The sequence below is a fragment of the Leptonychotes weddellii genome, chromosome 2 (assembly GCF_054177405.1).
Source record: "Leptonychotes weddellii isolate Sample4059 chromosome 2, ASM5417740v2, whole genome shotgun sequence".
NCBI lineage: Eukaryota > Metazoa > Chordata > Mammalia > Carnivora > Phocidae > Leptonychotes > Leptonychotes weddellii.
The window spans coordinates 41,493,955-41,512,205 of record NC_138370.1 but is presented as its reverse complement, the minus strand read 5'-3'; the positions used below and the strand labels follow the sequence as shown (position 1 = coordinate 41,512,205).

The following is an 18,251-nucleotide window of genomic DNA, read 5'->3' as shown; positions in this document are numbered from 1 at the left end:
TAGGAGCTGATTCTTTGAAAGAATTAACAAGATTGATAAACCCCTGGCCAGACTTATCAAAAAGAAAAATGACCCAAATCAACAAAATCATGAATGAAAGAGGAGAGATCACAACCAACACCAAAGAAATACAAACAATTCAAAGAACATATTATGAGCAACTATATGCCAGCAAATTAGATAACCTGGAAGAAATGGATGCATTCCTAGAGATGTATCAACTACCAAAACTGAACCAGGAAGAAATAGAAAACCTGAACAGACCTATAACCACTAAGGAAATTGATGCAGTAATCAATAATCTCCCAACAAACGAAAGCCCAGGGCCAGACGGCTTCCCAGGGTAATTCTACCAAACATTTAAAGAAGAATTAATACCTATTCTTCTGAAACTGTTCCAAAAAATATAAATGGAAGGAAAGCTTCCAAACTCATTTTATGACGCCACCATTACCTTGATCCCAAAACCAAAGACCCCATCAAAAAGGAGAATTACAGACCAATATCCCTGATGAACATGGATGCAAAAATTCTCACCAAAATACTAGCCAATAGGATACAACAGTACATTAAAAAGATTATTCACCACAACCAAGTGGGATTTATCCCTGGGCTGCAAGGTTGGTTCAACATCCGCAAATCAATCAACATGATACAATACATTAACAAAAGAAAGAACAAGAACCGTATGATCCTCTCAATAGATGCAGAAAAAGCATTAGACAAAGTACAGCATCCTTTCTTGATCAAAACTCTTCAGAGTATAGGCATAGAGGGTACATACCTTAATATCATAAAAGCCATCTATGAAAAACCTACAGCGAATATCATTCTCAATGGGGAAAAACTGAGAGCTTTTCCTTTCTCTTATTGATGTGATGTATGGTGTTGATTGATTTGTGAATACTGAATCACCCTTGAAATCCAGGAATAAATCCCACTTAATTGTGAGGAATGATTTTTTTTTTTTAAATGTATTGCTGGATTCAGTTTGCTAGTATTTTGTTGAAGATTTTTGCATCTATGTTCATCAGGAATATTGGCCTGTAGTTCTCTTTTTTAGTGGTATCTTTAGCTGGTTTTGGTATCAGGGTAAAGAAGCCCTAATAGAATGAATTTGGAAGTTTTCCTTACTATTTTTTGGAATAGTTGGAGAGGAATAGGCATTAACTCTTCTTTAAATGTTTGGTAAAATTTGCCCGTGAAGCCATCCAGTCCTGGGCTTTTGTTTGTTGGTAGTTTTTTGATAACTGATTCTATTTCTGTGCTGGTAATCAGTCTCTTCAAATTTTTCATTTCTTCCTGTTTCAGTTTTGGTAGTTTACATGTTTCTAGGAATTTATTTCTTGTGGGTTGTTAATTTGTTGGCATACAGTTTTTCATAATATTCTCTTATAATTGTATTTCTATGGTGTTGGTTGTTATTTCTCCTCTCTTATTTGTGATTTTGGGTCCTTTCTCTTGTTTTCTTCTTGATAAGTCTGGCTAGACATTTATCAATTTTATTGATCTTTTTCCAAAGAACCAGCTCCTGGTTTCACTGATCTGTTCTACTATTTTCTTAGTTTCTATATCATTTATTTCTGCTCTAATCTTTATTATTTCCTTCCTTCTACTTCTAGGTTTCATTTGTTCTTTTTTTTTAGCTCCTTTAGGTGTAAGAGTAGGTTGTTAATTTGAGATTTTTCTTGCTTCTTGAGGTAGATCTGTATAGTTATAAACTTCCCACTTAGAACCACTTTTGGTGCATCGCAAGATTTTGGATTGTTGTGTTTTCATTTTTATTTGTGTCCATGTACTTTTTAATTTTTTCTTTTATTTCCTGATTGATCCATTCATTGTTTAGTAGCATGTTATTTAGCCTTCATGTATTTGTAGCCTTTCCATATTTTTTCTTGTGGTTCCTTTCTAGTTTCATAGTGTTATGGTCAGAAAAGATGCATGGTATGACTACAATCTTCTTGAATTTGTTGAGGCTTGTTTTGTGGCCTAATATGTGATCTATTCTGGAGAATGCTCCACGTACATTTGAAAAGAATGTGTATTCTGCTATTTTAGGATGGAACGTTCTGAATATCTGTTAAATCCATCTAGTCCAATGTGTCATTCAAAGCTGTTTCCTTGTTTCTGGTTGGATGATCTGTCCATCAATGTCAGTGGGCTGGTAAAGCCCTCTACTATTATTGTATTACTATGGATTCGTCTTTTATGTTTGTTATTAACTATTTAATATATTTGGGTGCTCCCATGTTGGGTGCATAAATATTTACAATTGTTATATCTTCTTGTTGGATTGTCCCCTTTATTATTATATAGTGTCCTTCTTTGTCTATTACATACAGTCTTTGTTTTAAAGTCTATTTTGTCCGATGTAAGTATCCCTACCCCAGATTTCTTTTGATATACATTTGCATGAGAGATGTTTCTCCATCTCCTCACTTTCGGTCTGCAGGTGTCATTAGGTCTAAAATGAATTTCCTGTAAGCAGCATATAGGTTGGTCTTGTTTTTTAATTCATTCTGTCACCCTATGTCTTTTGGAGCATTTAGTCCACTTATATTCAAAGTCATTATTGAAAGATATGTATTTATTACCATTTTATTCCTTGTTTTGTGGTTGTTTCTGACGTTTTTCTCTGATCCTTTCTTCTCTTTCTCTCTTTCATGGTTTGCTAATTTTCTTTAGTGATGTATTTGGATTCCTTTCTCTTTATTCTTTGCATATCTATTAGTTTTTGATTTGTGGTTACCATTAGGTTTGTATATAACATCTTCTGCATATGGCAGTCTATATTAAGTTGATGGTTAAGTTTGAACCCATTCTTTACTCCTCTCCTCCCCATGTTTTAGGTATACGGTGCTATATTTTATATCCTTTTATTTTGTGAGTTTCTTAACTCATCTTTTACATAAATATTCATTTTTACTGCTTTTGTGTTTCCTATCTTCATACTGTCACTTTTGATCTTCGTTCCACTTCAAGAGTCCTCCTTAATATTTCTTGTGGGGCTGGTTTTAGTGGTCATGAACTCCTTTAGTTTTTGTCTGTCTGGGAAACTTTTTTAAGATTTTATTTATTTATTTGAGAGAGAGCATGAGAGCAGAGGGGGTCAGAGGGAGAAGCAGACTCCCTGATGAGCTGGGAGCCCAATGCGGGACTCGATCCTAGGACTCTAGGGTCATGACCTGAGCCCAAGGCAGTCACTTAACCAACTGAGCCACCCAGGCACCCCTGTCTGGGAAACTCTTTTATCGCCCCTTCTATTCTAAATGATAGCCTTGCTGGATATTCTTTTTTTTTTTTTTTTAAAGATTTTATTTATTTATTTGACAGAGAGAGACACAACGAGAGAAAGAACACAAGCAGGGGCAGTGGGGGAGGGAGAAGCAGGCTTCCCGACTAGCAGGGAGCCCGAGGCAGGGCTCGATCCCAGGACCCTGGGATCATGACCTGAGCTGAAGGCAGACGCTTAACGACTGAGCCACCCAAGCGCCCCTGGATAGAGTATTCTTGACTGAAGATTTTTCCTATTCAGCACTTTGAATATATCATGCCACTCTCTTCTGGCTTGCAAGGGTTCTGCTGATTACCTTATGGGGCTTTCCCCTGGTATGTAACTGTCTGCTCTTGCTGCTTTTAAGATATGTTTTTTGTTTTTTTTTTAATCACTACTTTTTGCCATTTTAATTACACTATGTCTTGGTGTGAATCTGCTTTTGTTGCTTTTATTGGTCATTCACTGTGCCTCCTGGATGTGAATATCTGTTTCCTTCCCTAAACTAGGTAAGTTTTCAGCTATTATTTCCTCAAATAAATTCTCCTCCCCCTTTGATTTCTCTTCCTCTTCTGGGACACCTATAATATGAAGGTTATTACATTTGATGGAGCCACTGAGTTCCCTATATCAATTCCAATTTTGCATAATTCTTTTTTCTCTCTTTTGTTCAGCTTATTTTCCATTACTTTGTTTTTAGGTCATTAATTCGCTGCTCTGCTTCTTCCATCCTGCTATTCAGTCCATCAAGTATGTTTCTCATTTCATTTATTGAGCCCTTTATCTCTGCTATGTTATTCCTTATCTCTGCTATGTTATTCCTTATCTCTGTATTAAGTACTTTACTCATGTCTTCTACTCTTTTCTCAAGTCCAGTGAGTATCCTTATGATCATTGCTTTAAGTCCTCCATAAGGCATGTTACTTATATCTCCTTTGCTTAGATCTCTGGCTGTGGTCTTGTCTTTTTCTTTTTTCTTTCTTTTCTCCCTCCCTCCCTCCTTGTCTTTCCTTTTCTTTTGTTTTTTCTTTCCTTTCATTTGCAATAAATTTCTCTGTCTTCACATTTTGTCTCTGTGTCTGTTTCTCTGTGTTAGGAAAGTCAGCTACATCTCCTGTTCTTGAGGGTAATGGCCTTATGAAGAAGTCCTGTACTGCCTTGCTGTGTACTGTCCCCAGTTCCCCAGGGCCTGGCGCTTCTGGGAATGTCACCAATGTGTGCTGCATGTGCTGTGCTTTTTATCCTGTTATATCCTTTAGGCCAGTCATCTTCAGAGGCTATCTTTGCCTTTTGTGAGCAGGACTTGGCCCCTGACCTGAATGTAGTGCATTTTAACTAGGTGTGCTCTGGTCTGCTTGTGAATGAGACCTGTCACCACCGCTGTCTGAACAGGGGCTCCACAAAACTTCTGAGTCAGGAGACACAGTATAAGCAGGAGTTTGGGCCGGTCTTCAGGGGGAAGGGACTCGCCAACCTGGGACTGAGGCAAGTGTGACGGGGAAGGGCAGTTCCACAGGAGTAAAGGCACTTGAAGTGGGGCTTGATATAAGCAAGTTAGGTAGCAAGTGTGGGTGCTGCACTGATTCCCACAGGTGGCCCTGTGCTCACACCAAGGGATGGGTGAGGGAAATGGTGCCCGTCAGTTCTGTGTTCCTGGAGGGGTCTCTCCTTGATCTCTGCTTCTCTGGGATGTGCTCTGAGGTGAGCAAATAACCTCTGTACTGTGTCCCCCAGGTGCTCTTCAGATTGCTGTTTCCACACTGTATGTCATGGGTTGTTTGCCTAGCTTCTAAGAGCAGTGCAATGCCCTCTGGGCTCTATCCCAGCCAAGCCCACTGACCTTTAAAATTCCAGTCTTTAAGTCCGCTGGTTGCAAAAACTCCCCAAATTCAGCCCCTCTCACTTGCCAAGCCAATTGCTATGGGAATTCATTTTCCCTGTGGGCTCCCTGGTGTGACAGTTATTAGTCTGTCTCTCACCCTTCTCTGCCACTGTGGCTCTCTCCCCACCACAGCAGCCATGATCTCTTTCTCTCCCAAACTGCATCTCTGCACTTACCACCTTCTTCAGTGTGGGCTCTTCTCTACTTTTAGTTGTGTAGTTTGTTCTGCAATTCTTCAGGTCAATTTCTGGGGTATTTAGGATGATCTGATAGTTATCTAGTTGTATTTGTAGGATGAGGTGAGCCTAGGGTCCTCCTACTCTGCCATCTTCCAACCTCTCCCTGTACTTCTGATATTTTTAATAGTTCACTCTGGTGATATTGGCAAAGATGGATTTGGTGCAGGTAAGAAAAAGTAGACGAGTTAGGAAATAACTGAAATAGTCTAAAAAGAAATAATAAAGGCCAGAATATCCCTACCAGTGGTGGTAGGAATGGACAATGCATTTCACATCTTTTGAAAACTGAGTGGATAGAGGCACCATGAACTAGGATGGAGAAGAAAGATGAATGAGCAAGTTTGAGGTTAGTTTTGGTTATATTATACTTGAGAGTATATAGGCAGTCAAAAGAGAGTTGTTTAACAGGTACTTTGACAAAAGCCTGAAGCTTGAGGAGTGGTCAGAGCTGGAAGTCAGCATATAACAATACTTAGAAATGTCAATAGATGAGATCACCAAAGAAGGCATGTACAGTACTAAGAACAGTGGACCCAGGACAACAGAAAACATCAATTTTTAGAGGCAAGCAGAACAAGAACAGACCTCAAAGAAAGAAAAGAAGTAACTAGAGGTAGGGGGAGGAGGAGAGAGAATGGTGTCATGGAAGCCAGGCTTATTAGTCAGGTTAAGGAAAGGTTGATAAGTCTTTGTCTTCCATAGCAGGAAGCTCATACATAATGCTCAAAACTAAAAATTCAAGACTTATCTATAGAGTGTGTTATTTGGGGATATAGAAGCAAATGCCAAGAAATCAGCTAAGAGTTAAAAGTGCTTGCCCTGAGGGGAAAAATGGGAGGTCAGGGGTTTGAAACTATGGCTGACCTTTGAACAAAGCACGGGTTAGGGGTGACAACCCCTCAACTCAGTTGAGTAACTGCATATAACTTTTGACTCCCCAGAAACTTAATTATTTTCATAGTCTACTGTTGATCAGAAGCCTTACTGGCAACAGAAACCATCAATTAATACATATTTTGTATGCTATAGGTATTGCATACCGTATTCTTACAATAAAGTAATCTAGACAAAAAGAAGTATCAGGACAATCATAAAGAAAATACATCTATAGTACTGTACTTATGGGAAAAAATCTGCCTGTAAGTGGACCCATGCAGTTCAAACCCATGTTGTTCAACTGTATTAATTTCTCTTAAAGAACCCTTTACACTAGGTACAAATAAATAAAACAAAAACTCTTAAGTACAGAGAGAAGAGACCAGAATTAGTGATTCATTGTGTATAAAAGTTTTAGGGTTTAATTAGTCACAAATGAAATATGATCCAGGAGATATGGCCACTAAACAAGTCAACATAAACTGTAATTACCAAGTTTTATACTCCCATCCAAATAAGAGATTGAATTTCTATGATCATATCAGAAACACACAATTCAATTCTGGGTATCATGTTTTAAGAGGGTCCAAATCCTATCTTTCACACTCATCCTTTATATCCTAAAGCCCCTACCCTAATTCCAGTTCTTAACATATTTTACACCTAGATCAAGCCAAGAGTACACTAACTGGTCTTTTTGGTTCCAAGCTACTCTACATCTTGTATGCAAATTAATTTTCTGAAAATCTGGTTTGTTCATATCACTCTCCTCAAATATCTTTGTTTCCTATTACCCAGCTTCTTTGCAGACATTTAAGATCTTTTACAAGCTGATCCCAAATTAACTCTTTAACCTAATGTCCTGCTGCTTTCTCAAATGGATTATCAACTCCAGTCAGTGTGAGGTACTCACTGTACCCTACACACATCATACCTCTTATAATACCTCTACTTCTGTGCCTTAGTTCCTTGTGTCCTTGCTCCCATTATTCTTCAAGCCTGCTCTTCTCTGCTTATATGGGCACCATTTATATGTCAAGCAAGTGCCATGCTTTCTCTAGGGCTTTCCCTAGTCTCTTTTACTGCAGGGACATCTTTGTCCTCTGGACTTCCACAGTGCTTCCCATTACGTCAGTCGCTTCCCAAATACCACATACAGAATGCCTTTGTACCATTAACTACCTTTTTTTTTTTTTTAAAGATTTTTTTTTTTTATTCATGAGAGACAGAGCGAGAGAGAAAGGGAGAGGGAGAAGCAGACTCCCAAGGAGCAGGGAGCCCGATGCGGGACTCGATCCCAGGACCCCGAGATCATGACCTGAGCCGAAGGCAGATGCTTAACCATCTGAGCCACCCAGGCGCCCACCATTAACTACCTTTTAAAAGTACAAGGGGCGCCTGGGTTGAGCGTCCTACTCGTGATTTCAGCTCAGGTCATGATCTTGGGGTCATGAGATTGGGCCCAGCCTCGGGCTCTGCACTCAGCACAGAGTCTGCCTGAGATTCTCTCCTCCTCCCTCTGCCTCTTCCCTTACTCATGCGCTCTCTGTCTCTCTCAACTAAACAAAATCTTTTAAAAGTACCTTTTATAAGTATCAATTGTATTGAAAGCCATGACCTTAAAATGGCCAACAATATTTATCACATTGAGATAGTCACGAAGCCTCAATTTATACTTTTAAGGACATTAAAACATAATCTACTCCTTTAAGCACAGTGAGTGTTTTTCATTCTGCACGTCTCTACTGCAACACATATCATAATATATGGATTTTATTAAACTGAATCCCCCTTTTCCACCTCACTACCTGGGTGTTACATGGAGGCAAGGATTTCTGGCAGAAAAGATATGGAATCAATATTTCATGAATCAAATTACTCACCCCACTGGCAGTTCTGATGGGTTTTGCCTTTAATTTGGGGACTAAGACCTTTCGATACTGAGGTGGGACTGCGGCGATGATATCCACCAGGCGGGGCTGTGCTGAAAGGCCATATTTGGCAGCTGTCCTGGTTTTCACCCTGGAAGTAAAGCATCTAGCATTATCAAGATCATAATATTTCAAGGCATACTACCAAAAGAATGGCCTACAAATAACATCATCAACTCCTGTCACTCCCCTATCTTTTCACCCAGTGACAACAGTGGCTTTAAAATTTGTGAGTATCAGAAAAATAGAAGAAAATCAGGAAAACATATCAATGACTTCTTCTTACTCTGGAGTACCAGAAAGAAAACAAGATGACTACAGGGAAGGTCCCAGGACAGTGACACAAGGTAGGTCTCATTTAACAAACTGCTCTAGCTTCACAGCATTCTACCCTTTTCTCAACCTCAACACTATAGCATCTGGGATTAATTCTGTTGTAAGGGACTGTTTATTACACTGTAGGATGTTTAGCAGCTTCATCGGCCTCTACCCACCAGCACCCCACTCCCACTGTTAACAACTAAAAATGTCTCCTGGGTGGGTGGGTGGGGGGTATCATGCCTGGTTGTGAGCTATGGTCTTAGACCAGACAAACAAACAAAAAACAATTTGAAGGAAAGGTGTACAGAACCAAATAGTAAATAAAGTATATATATTTTTAAAGTGTTTTAAAACTTTTTCTAACATAAAATAATATATACATAAAAAACAGAACATAAAACATATAAACATACTTTAAAATTTATGAAGCAAACACTTGTGTTACTACACTCCAAGGAATACAATATCATCAGCACTTCAGAAAATCCATTTATCCCTTCCTGATTATAACTTTATCCCTAATCCCTAAAAATAACCTTCAACCCAATTAATATTCCTTGCTTTTCTCTATAATTTTACTGGTTTCTTGTTTCTTGGTGCTAGCAAACCCTAACAGTCACCTTAATTTCTCATTTTAATCCATCTAAAAATATTGTGACGTATTTGCATCACTTTTTAAAAATTTTAAATATTTTATTTATTTATTTGACAGAGAGAGACACAGCGAGAGAGGGAACACAAGCAGGGGGAGTGGGAGAGGGAGAAGCAGGCTTCCCGCTGAGCAGGGAGCCCGATGCGGGGCTCGATCCCAGGACCCCGGGATCATGACCTGACCTGAAGGCAGACGCTTAACGACTGAGCCACCCAGGTGCCCCTGCATCATTTTCAAAAAATGTTAACTCAGTACCTGATTTGTAAAGAGTACAAGTACTTGGTATGCCAGAAAGTATAAGGCATAGTTGTTTCATGCTCTATGTTTGTATGTTGCTATGTTTTCAGATAGGCATTCACAAAAATAAATGTGTAAGTGATAAAAATATGTGATAAAACACACATACAATAATGAATGTGTCCAGAGTTCAAGAGAGGAACTCAATGGGTGCTGGGGAGACAGTCATGGAAAATAGGCACAGAAAAGAGTTGGCTTCAGGCAGGCAGTGAAAACATGGAGATGCCACTGAGAACAAATAGGCTGGCTTATGCGAAGACACAAAAACAGGAATGCACATATTTTAAGATATATGGGTAGACTTAATATAAAGCAGGACACTTTCAATGTAAAGGTACAGAAATTTAAAAAGTTGGGCAAGTTGAAGCCAGACCAAGAGGCCTTACATAATGGGCTGAGGAATTTGCATTTAATTTCATAAATGTTGGGGACATACTGAAAATTCCTGTACAGGGAAATGACATGATAAAAGACAAGAACAAGGAACAATTAACCCAGCAGGAAATATAGACTGAAAGCATAAGCTACTGCAGTAGTCTAGAATTAAGTTAAAAAAGGGATGAATTAGGGAGTTAGTAGTGGAAATGAAAGTGAGAGTCATAATGAAGAGAGAGTAGGCAAAATTTAAATATTAACTGGAACTAAGGAAGAGGACACTAGAGTTTCTTTTTTTTTTTTTAATGTTTTATTTATTTATTCATGAAAATCAGAGAGAGAGAGAGAGAGATTGGCAGAGGGAGAAGCAGGCTCCCCGCCTAGCAGGGAGCCCGATGAGGAACTCCATCCCAGGACCCTGGTATCATGACCTCAGCCGAAGGCAGATGCTTACCATCTGAGCCACCGAGGCGCCCCTAGAGTTTCAAGCCTGGGTGAAGGTTAATACAATTAAGCAAAGAGGACATCTGCATAGAGGCTTATTTTCAGGAAGATGTTAGTGTAAACTTTAGATGTGCTAAATTAAAGAGACTGACAAAAAATACAAGAAGAAAAAATGTTCACTAGAAACAAGAGACTTTTGTATAATTAGCGGTATAGCCAACAATGACAGAAAAGCAACTTCTAAAGACAGGATAGAAAAATCAGTAAAATATAACTCCACAGTCAAGAAAGGATAGTTAAGTAACTTATTTATTCCTTTAGCAAAAGTTTATTAAGCACAATATTCCAAGGAAGTGATAAAACACTGTAGTATCTCAAGCACAAGAAACAGTCTTAAAAAGGCCATGCTGTGGTGATTTAGATCACTGATGACCTACTGGGTGTGGGGAGAAAATCTTTTCATTAGAGATCTACTTAGTGAAAATCTAATGGAAACAAAAGATGCAGAGATGAAAGACTACTCTTAACTGAGGATGTAGCAAAGTCAAAACTGAACATGATTGTGGAAAGGAAACAGATGAACAGGTCAAAAAGCTATAAAGTAGGAAAGGGTTGGATTAGATCAAAGATCCCAAAGGCAGGGTTTTCCTAAAAGAGCTACTGCTTCCTGAGACAGGAGGAAGGGAACAAGGATGTGAAGTGATACAGCAGAGAAGACAACAGGGGCTCTGAGACAGATGATCTAATTCCAAATCCCAGTTCTGCCAATTACTAGTTCTTTACTTTTAGACAAATTATCTAATCTTCCTGTCTCATACCCAACTGTCAAATGAGGGTGATATAAGAACCTAACTCACACAGTTTTTGAGAGGACCAACTGAACTAATACAATGTACTACTAACAGTGATTGGGACATAGTAAGCGCCCAATAAATATTAGAAGCTATTAGTATTCTTAGGCTGTGATAGAATTTTGCCATAAATGAGTGACAGGGCAGAGCAGAAAGCTAAGTTCTCAATTAAAATATAAAACGTGAGATAGAAAACAAGTCATATTTGATAATTTCAATTGATAATTTCAATAAAAAGATCTACCACCTAAGGGCGCCTGGGTGGCTCAGTCGTTAAGCGTCTGCCTTCGGCTCAGGTCATGATCCCAGGGTCCTGGGATCGAGTCCCACATCGGGCTCCCTGCTCGGCAGGAAGCCTGCTTCTCCCTCTCCCACTCCCCCTGCTTGTGTTCCCTCTCTCGCTGTGTCTCTCTCTGTCAAATAAATAAATAAATAAATAAATCTTTAAAAAAAAAAAAAAGATCTACCACCTAAGAACAAGACTGCCTTCTGTTTTATAAACCAACTTACTTATTCAGATCAATGTCTTTCCCCTGTTCGTGGGCTTCAATTAGTTGTTTAATAACATCTCCTATAGTCAGCATCATCAGCTCAGCAGGGCTGAGATCTCCTGGAAAAATAATATTTAACAATGTAAAAAACCATATAACCCGGTAAAGTTTTTTGTATTTATTTTTTTTCTTCCAAAATTATTCCAACCATCTCAGATGAACAGCTCAAGTTTACAAGACACCAAACTTCCACTGTTTACAGTTTGAGCATACCTTTTGTATCCTTAATTAAAACAAACCTGCTTCATCTATATATGGGGAGAATTCACTTTAGAAGTACAAACATTGTAAGAATGATAGATACAGGAAAGAATAGAGACAGACATGAGGAGAAAGAACCAAATTGCACAAGAAAGCATCAAAGTGGTTAAAATAGCTTCCCTTTATCTCCAGAATTATAATGATATTTAGATGCATTATTTCATCTCTCAGAATGCAGTAGATAGAATAGGAATATTTGCTTGTCCCACAAAAATGCCACCAAGGGGTAAAGTTGAAACTCAAATCCAGGTATCCACAGACGTAATATTACAAAGCAATGCAATGCTCCTTTGTAATACAAAGAATGTTGGTTCTATACTTGCCTAGGGATCTAAGAGATAGTCTGTCCACCATCATGACCTTCTGGCAACTGAGGCTGACATGACAAGCAGAAGCTGACACGTTCTTACATGACTCCATCCCAATTACAATAGATCGGTTCAAGGTCAGGCACCTATCCAAGTCAGGCCAATCTGAGCTCTTTCCTCAAGGCAAAAAATGCCACTCTCCCACCAGTGATATGGCTTGGTAACTGCCACCAAGCATACTTCCAGCCTGTAGAGAACGCTAGTGTGCAGAGACAATGGAGTCATCAGGGAGAAGAATAGATGAGAAAGCCCTGGCAGTAATGGAGCCCCTTTATTTATCTCATTTGAAACCTCACAACACTGTAAGGTAGATGGTGTTAGCCCCTTTTACAGGTGTTAAAAATTAAGGGAAGTTAAGATGCCATTGTAAATGGAATAGTTACGACTCAAATCCAGGTGTTTTCTCCACAAGTTCCACGCTTTTTTCTCTGTACTACGCTGCCTCTAACTTAATGAAGCAAAGTTAACACACACAATGTTGAGGGAAAAAAGTCCATCTATAATCAAAGGCTAAATGCTTTCGAAACCACGTAATTCAGAGTTCCAAAAAGGTGGTTCAAGGACCATGTAACAGAGGCAGGGTTGGTGGTGGTGCTGGAAGAAGAGGGAGAGGGAGGAGAGGAAGGAAAAGGAGGGTCTCTTTCTTGATTAAACCAAAGCAGCTTGGCTTTTGCATCTGTAATATATTGAAGCTCTATGTAATAATCTGGAGAGGAGAAGAGGATTCAGGTGATAATAAAAACAGATAAAGATTTGAAAACCACATATACAGCTCTTGAGTATAAAAAATAACTAGAGAAGCAAATTAGTAAGAAAAGGCTTCATGGAGGAAACGGCACAGGGGACTTTAAAGAAAGGAAAGGAGTGGACAAGTGAAACGGAGGACAATCCAGAAGGAACAATGTCAGGTATAGGAATTATCTATCTTTGTGTAAAGGAGTGTTGCCTAAAAAGGTTCAATAAAAAAATAGATTATAGGATACACTGACTACTAGGCAAAGGCATTTAAATGGAGTGGAGACTAATATATTCTCAAGTTTGGGAGTAAAAAGATGAAAGTAGTGTTTTAAAAAAAGTACAAAAGAAAATGATACAAAAATGATTCAGAAGGTAAAAAGAATACACAGAATTTGATACTAAATAAAAGGCTCTTGAAAGGCAATAATGTAAAACTCCCACAAGATTTAAAAGTAAAAATCTTGGATATTAGGTTCCCATCCCTAGCTCCCAACCCCTACTGGCTGTGTGATAATGGGAAGATCAAAGACTTCTGTATTCCCATTTCCCTGCCTGCCAAATTGGGATAAAACATACACATTTGACAAGACTATTCTAAGAATCAATTCAAATAACGTATAGGAAAGCCAAAGTAGTATTCAAATATTAGTTATTGATGGAGGTGGATTAAGAGGATGATGGCCAAAATGATGAGTAATAAACTATTTCAAGAGGCAGGGCTTAGTGATAGATGAAGTGAAGACTGGGAAGCTGTCTGGCCTGATAGTCTGAGGAAGAGCAATGCAGAAGAAGATGACTAACTGGGGGCATGTAGTGTGATGCCACAAGACAACTGAAAGTAACCTGGACATTTGGAGCTGTTGTTCTAAGAAATGGTAGTGGATGCCCAGAGGCATAGTGACTAAAGACAGATTTAAAAGAAAAAAATTGTGGTTTTTTGGGTGCACACAGAGAGCCTGACCATCAGTTCCACTTCCTACGTATAATTTTGGGCTGGGTAAGTTACTTAACTCTTTGAATCTCCCGCGGGAAAGATTCCACTTTCCATCACAGTGGAAATGCTCAATAAATAGTAGCTATTATTATCATAGCCACCAATCATGATTAGACCGACTTGTCACATGAATGTACAGAAATAAGTTTAGAACTTGTAAGAAAATACTTACAAATCTGACTCTATCCTGTTGAAAACAAAAGATGGAATTGCACCATGCTAATTCAGGAGGTAGTATAAACGAAAATAACTACACAACTGTCCCACAGAAAACCAAGAACTCAGAGTTTTTCTTTTTTTTTAAACCCAGATCTTAAAGGAAAATCTCAATAAAAAAAAAAAAGGTGAAATGTACCATAAAACAAATTTTAGCAAATTAAGAGACCCGAGAGCACTTTGAATCGACCGACCACATTAACTCCTTGAACAGCATACCTTGGAACAAAGCTTTTCCTGCCACCTACACAAAAGACACCAAGTGACTGCCAAAAGGGAAAAGGGTAGGCTGGTTTAAAAAGCACAACAGGTAAAACGAGAAGGCAAGGGGCTGGAGCCGACACACGGACCGACCCTAGGGTGGCAGGGCGACTGGCTCAGGCAGAGGATTCCCGCGGGAAAAACTGCGTTCAGCACCTCACCGCCCCAGGTGTTCGCCCCTTCCCTATCACCCCGCTTGCCCCGTCTTCCTCTCTCTCCCTTCCGTACCTTTCCGCTTCTGCTTCATTTCTCCGCGGCCGTAGTATCTGCTACCACACACAAGGTAGCTACCAACTTGGACCTCGGGGAAAGTTGACAGCCACAAAGCAACCCCAGCGTGTCGTAAAATGACGGTCAACGTATCGTAAAGCTGTTCCCAGAAGACGGCGAGCGCAGAGGCCTGACCCGCTCCCCAGCGGCGACTCGCGAAGGTGCAGGAGGCGGGGAAAATGGGCCGCCGAGGAGGTTCCTTCCTGGGGTTTAAGGGCTGTAGGATGGGATTGTGTGAAGGCAAAGGATAGACTGGGCGTTAGAAAGCTCGACCTGGATAGTAGAGCGACCGGACAATGCTTATGAATAGGGGCTACGCTAGCAAGCCTAAATGGAAGTGTGGATGTGGGTGGTCTCTAAATAAGGAGCCCAGGGCGCGCCCGAGTGGGAGATAGTCTGAGGACGAGCCACCTAGTGTGATACTAAATCAGAACCTGGAAGAAACCATGCAGGAATCGAGTAACAATCTGAAGTGCAGGCTTTGACGCCAATTAATCACCTTAGTCTCAGATGAATGGCACAAATTATCGATAAACATCATGAAAGCTTTGGAGATCTCTCCAGAAAAACTAGCACACGCATGAAGTTTTGCAGTTTGGAGGCAGGACTTGGGAAAACGTCTTCCTGAAACCCATCCGTGATCTTTGTTCATGGGCCAGAAATTTAGAACTGCTCTCATTAACAAAAAGACAGGAATAGGTGCTGTTTCCAGTCCCTTTCTTCCCACTAGAATTGAGGCAACCCCAAGTCTTTGAACCCACCATGACACTGAAACCGTCCTGGTCAAGTTTTGTGACTTCCCATCAGACCAAATTCAGGAGTATTTGTCTGTCCTTATTGTCATCCTGGTACCAATGGACATGTTAGCTTCCTTGAAAGTCTTTCATGATAGGACCCTCCACACTCTTGGTTTTTCTTCTATTTTTTCTCATCTCTTTTGGTGGACTCCACCTCTATCTCACTTCAACATATTGGTGTACCACGGACTTCACTTCTCATCCTTGTCTCTCCCAAGGTGATCCCCAGAGTATTAAAACTTCAAACACCATCTATCTGCTCCCATTTTTATAGGACAGCTCCAACTTCTTCCCCATTTGACATCTGGTTAGATCTGGGTGTCTAGATTCGGGCATCTCAAACAACATGTCCAAAACAGAACTCTATTTTTACTCCAATCTGCTCATTTCCCACTCTTCCTTATCTGAAGTCACTGTCATCCACTTTATCACTATCACTCTTTTGCCTCACAGAAGAGAACAAGTGAGGTGAGTAGTACAGTGGTAAATTTTAAAATGAGGTTAGGGTAGGCCTTATTGAGAATGTGATATTTGAGTTAATGTTTGATATGCAGATATCAGGGGGAAGAGTATTTCAGGTAAAAGGAATGGTTAATGCAAAGGTCCTGGGGTGAGAGGATGCCTGGTTGTTCACAGAAAGTAAGGAGCATTGATGGAGCACTTAGTGAGGGATGTGTAATAGAGAAGTGATGGGGTGGGGTGGGGTGGAGGACAGAGCAGTTTATATAAGACCTCTTAGGCCATTGTAAAACCTTTGGCTTTTACTCTAAATGGTGTAGGAAGCTGTTGGAGGGTTTTTAGCGAGATGTGATCTGATTTATAATTTAAAATTATCTCTATTTGCTGTGTTGGGAATAGACCGGGAGGTGGGGACAGGCAGAAGAAGGGAGATCAGTTAGGTGGCTATTATCATACCTTTGCTGCAGATTCCCAAACTTGGCTGCACATTAGAATCACCTAGAGAGTAGTGAAAAATCCCAGCACCCAGATCACATCCCATACCAATTAAATAAAAATATCAAGTGGTGGGAGCCAGTCAGGTTTTTTTTTTTTTTTTTAAGATTTTATTTATTTATTTGAGAGAGAATGAGAGAGAGAGAGAGAGAGCATGAGAGGGGGGAGGGTCAGAGGGAGAAGCAGACTCCCTGCCGAGCAGGGAGCCCGATGTGGGACTCGATCCCGGGACTCCAGGATCATGACCTGAGCCGAAGGCAGTCGCTTAACCAACTGAGCCACCCAGGCGCCCCACCAGTCAGGTTTTAAAGATCCTTGGGTGATTATTCCAATGGGCAGCAAAGTTTGAGAACTACTGAACGAGTCCAGAAATGATTATAACTTGAGTCAGGATTATAACTTGGAAGTGATGAGAAGTGTTCAGAACCTGAAAATATTTTGAAAATTTCAACAAGCTTTCCCAACCAACCAGATGTGGGATATAAGAGAAAAAAAGACATCAACATCAAGGGTGATACTGAAGCTTTTGGACAAAGGCCATTAGCTGAAATGAATAAGCTTGTAGGCAGAGTAGGGTTTTGTGGTGGTGTGTAAGGAGGTCAATCCAGACATGTCATGTTTGGGATGCCTCGTGAGCAGTAAGCCATGAAAAAAGTTCAGGCTGGAGATACCAAATGAGAGTTACAGGTACGTAGGTGAAATTTAAAGCTATGAAATGGTACGTATGGAAAAGAAAGAGAAGACTAAAGACCAAGCTTTGGGGGCATTCTATTCTTAGCAGGTTGAGGAGAAGAGAAATAACCAGCAGGGGAAGCTGAGGAGGTGCCCCCAGGGAGGTGGGAAGAAAACTAGGAGAGTGGTGGTTACCTGGGAAACAAGTGAAAGTGTGTTAAGGAGGAGGGAGTGATCCACTGGGTCAAATGCTGCTGCTGAGGGGTCAAGTTAGATGAGGGTTGAAAACTGACTAAGATCATTGGGGACTTTGACAACAACAGTTTTATGAAAATGTAGTTGACTAGAGAAGGTTTAGATAGATTGAGAGGAGAGGAATTTGAGACAGTGAGTTTAGACAACTCATGAGGGATTTTGCCCTCAAGAAGTACAGAGAAATGGGGTAGTAGCTGACAGAGAAAATAGTGTCAAAGGAAGTGTTTATTAAAATAATAACAGGGGCACCTGTGTGAGTCAGTCAGTTAAGCATCTAACTTCGGCCCAGGTCATGACTTTAGGGTCCTGGGATTGAGCCCCACATTGGGCTCTGTGCTCAGCATGGAGTCTGCTTGTCCCTCTCCCTCTGCCTTTCCCTCTGCTCATGCTCACTCTCTCTCTCTCAAATAAATAAATAAAATCTTTAAAAATAAAATAAAACATAATAATAAATAACAGCCAGTTTTTATGCCAATGGGAATAATCCAATGGAGAGTGAAAATCAGATGAATTACAAGAGGAAGATATTCTTCCTAGTCCTGGAGAGAGGTGCACAGCAGAAGGGATTTGCTTTTTTTTTTCCCCAGATGATATATTTTTTTAAATTTTTGTATTGTTATGTTAATCACCATACATTACATCATTAGTTTTTGATGTAGTGTTCCATGATTCATTGTTTGCGTATAACACCCAGTGTTCCATGCAGAATGTGTCCTCTTTAATACCCATCACCAGGCTAACCCATCCTCCCATGCCCCTCCCCTCTAGAACC

At 40.1% G+C, this 18,251-nt stretch overlaps 1 protein-coding gene across 3 annotated transcripts in view; it reads right to left on the bottom strand.

The window, feature by feature from the left end:
• ELP3 (elongator acetyltransferase complex subunit 3) overlaps nucleotides 1-14,895 on the bottom strand; it is a 97,276-nt gene extending 82,381 nt beyond the window's left edge. The window contains exons 1-3 of one of the 3 annotated variants that reach the window (XM_081810547.1): nucleotides 14,760-14,895; nucleotides 11,653-11,752; nucleotides 8,155-8,293 (exon numbers count right to left, since the gene is read on the bottom strand). In XM_081810547.1, coding sequence (XP_081666673.1) covers nucleotides 8,155-8,293; nucleotides 11,653-11,752; nucleotides 14,760-14,778 — 258 coding nt within the window. In that variant the 5' untranslated portion in view covers nucleotides 14,779-14,895. The remainder of the gene's footprint in view (nucleotides 1-8,154; nucleotides 8,294-11,652; nucleotides 11,753-14,759) is intronic. The other 2 variants (XM_081810559.1, XM_081810553.1) reach the window with 2 other exon arrangements.
• Nucleotides 14,896-18,251: the final 3,356 nt, after the last annotated feature.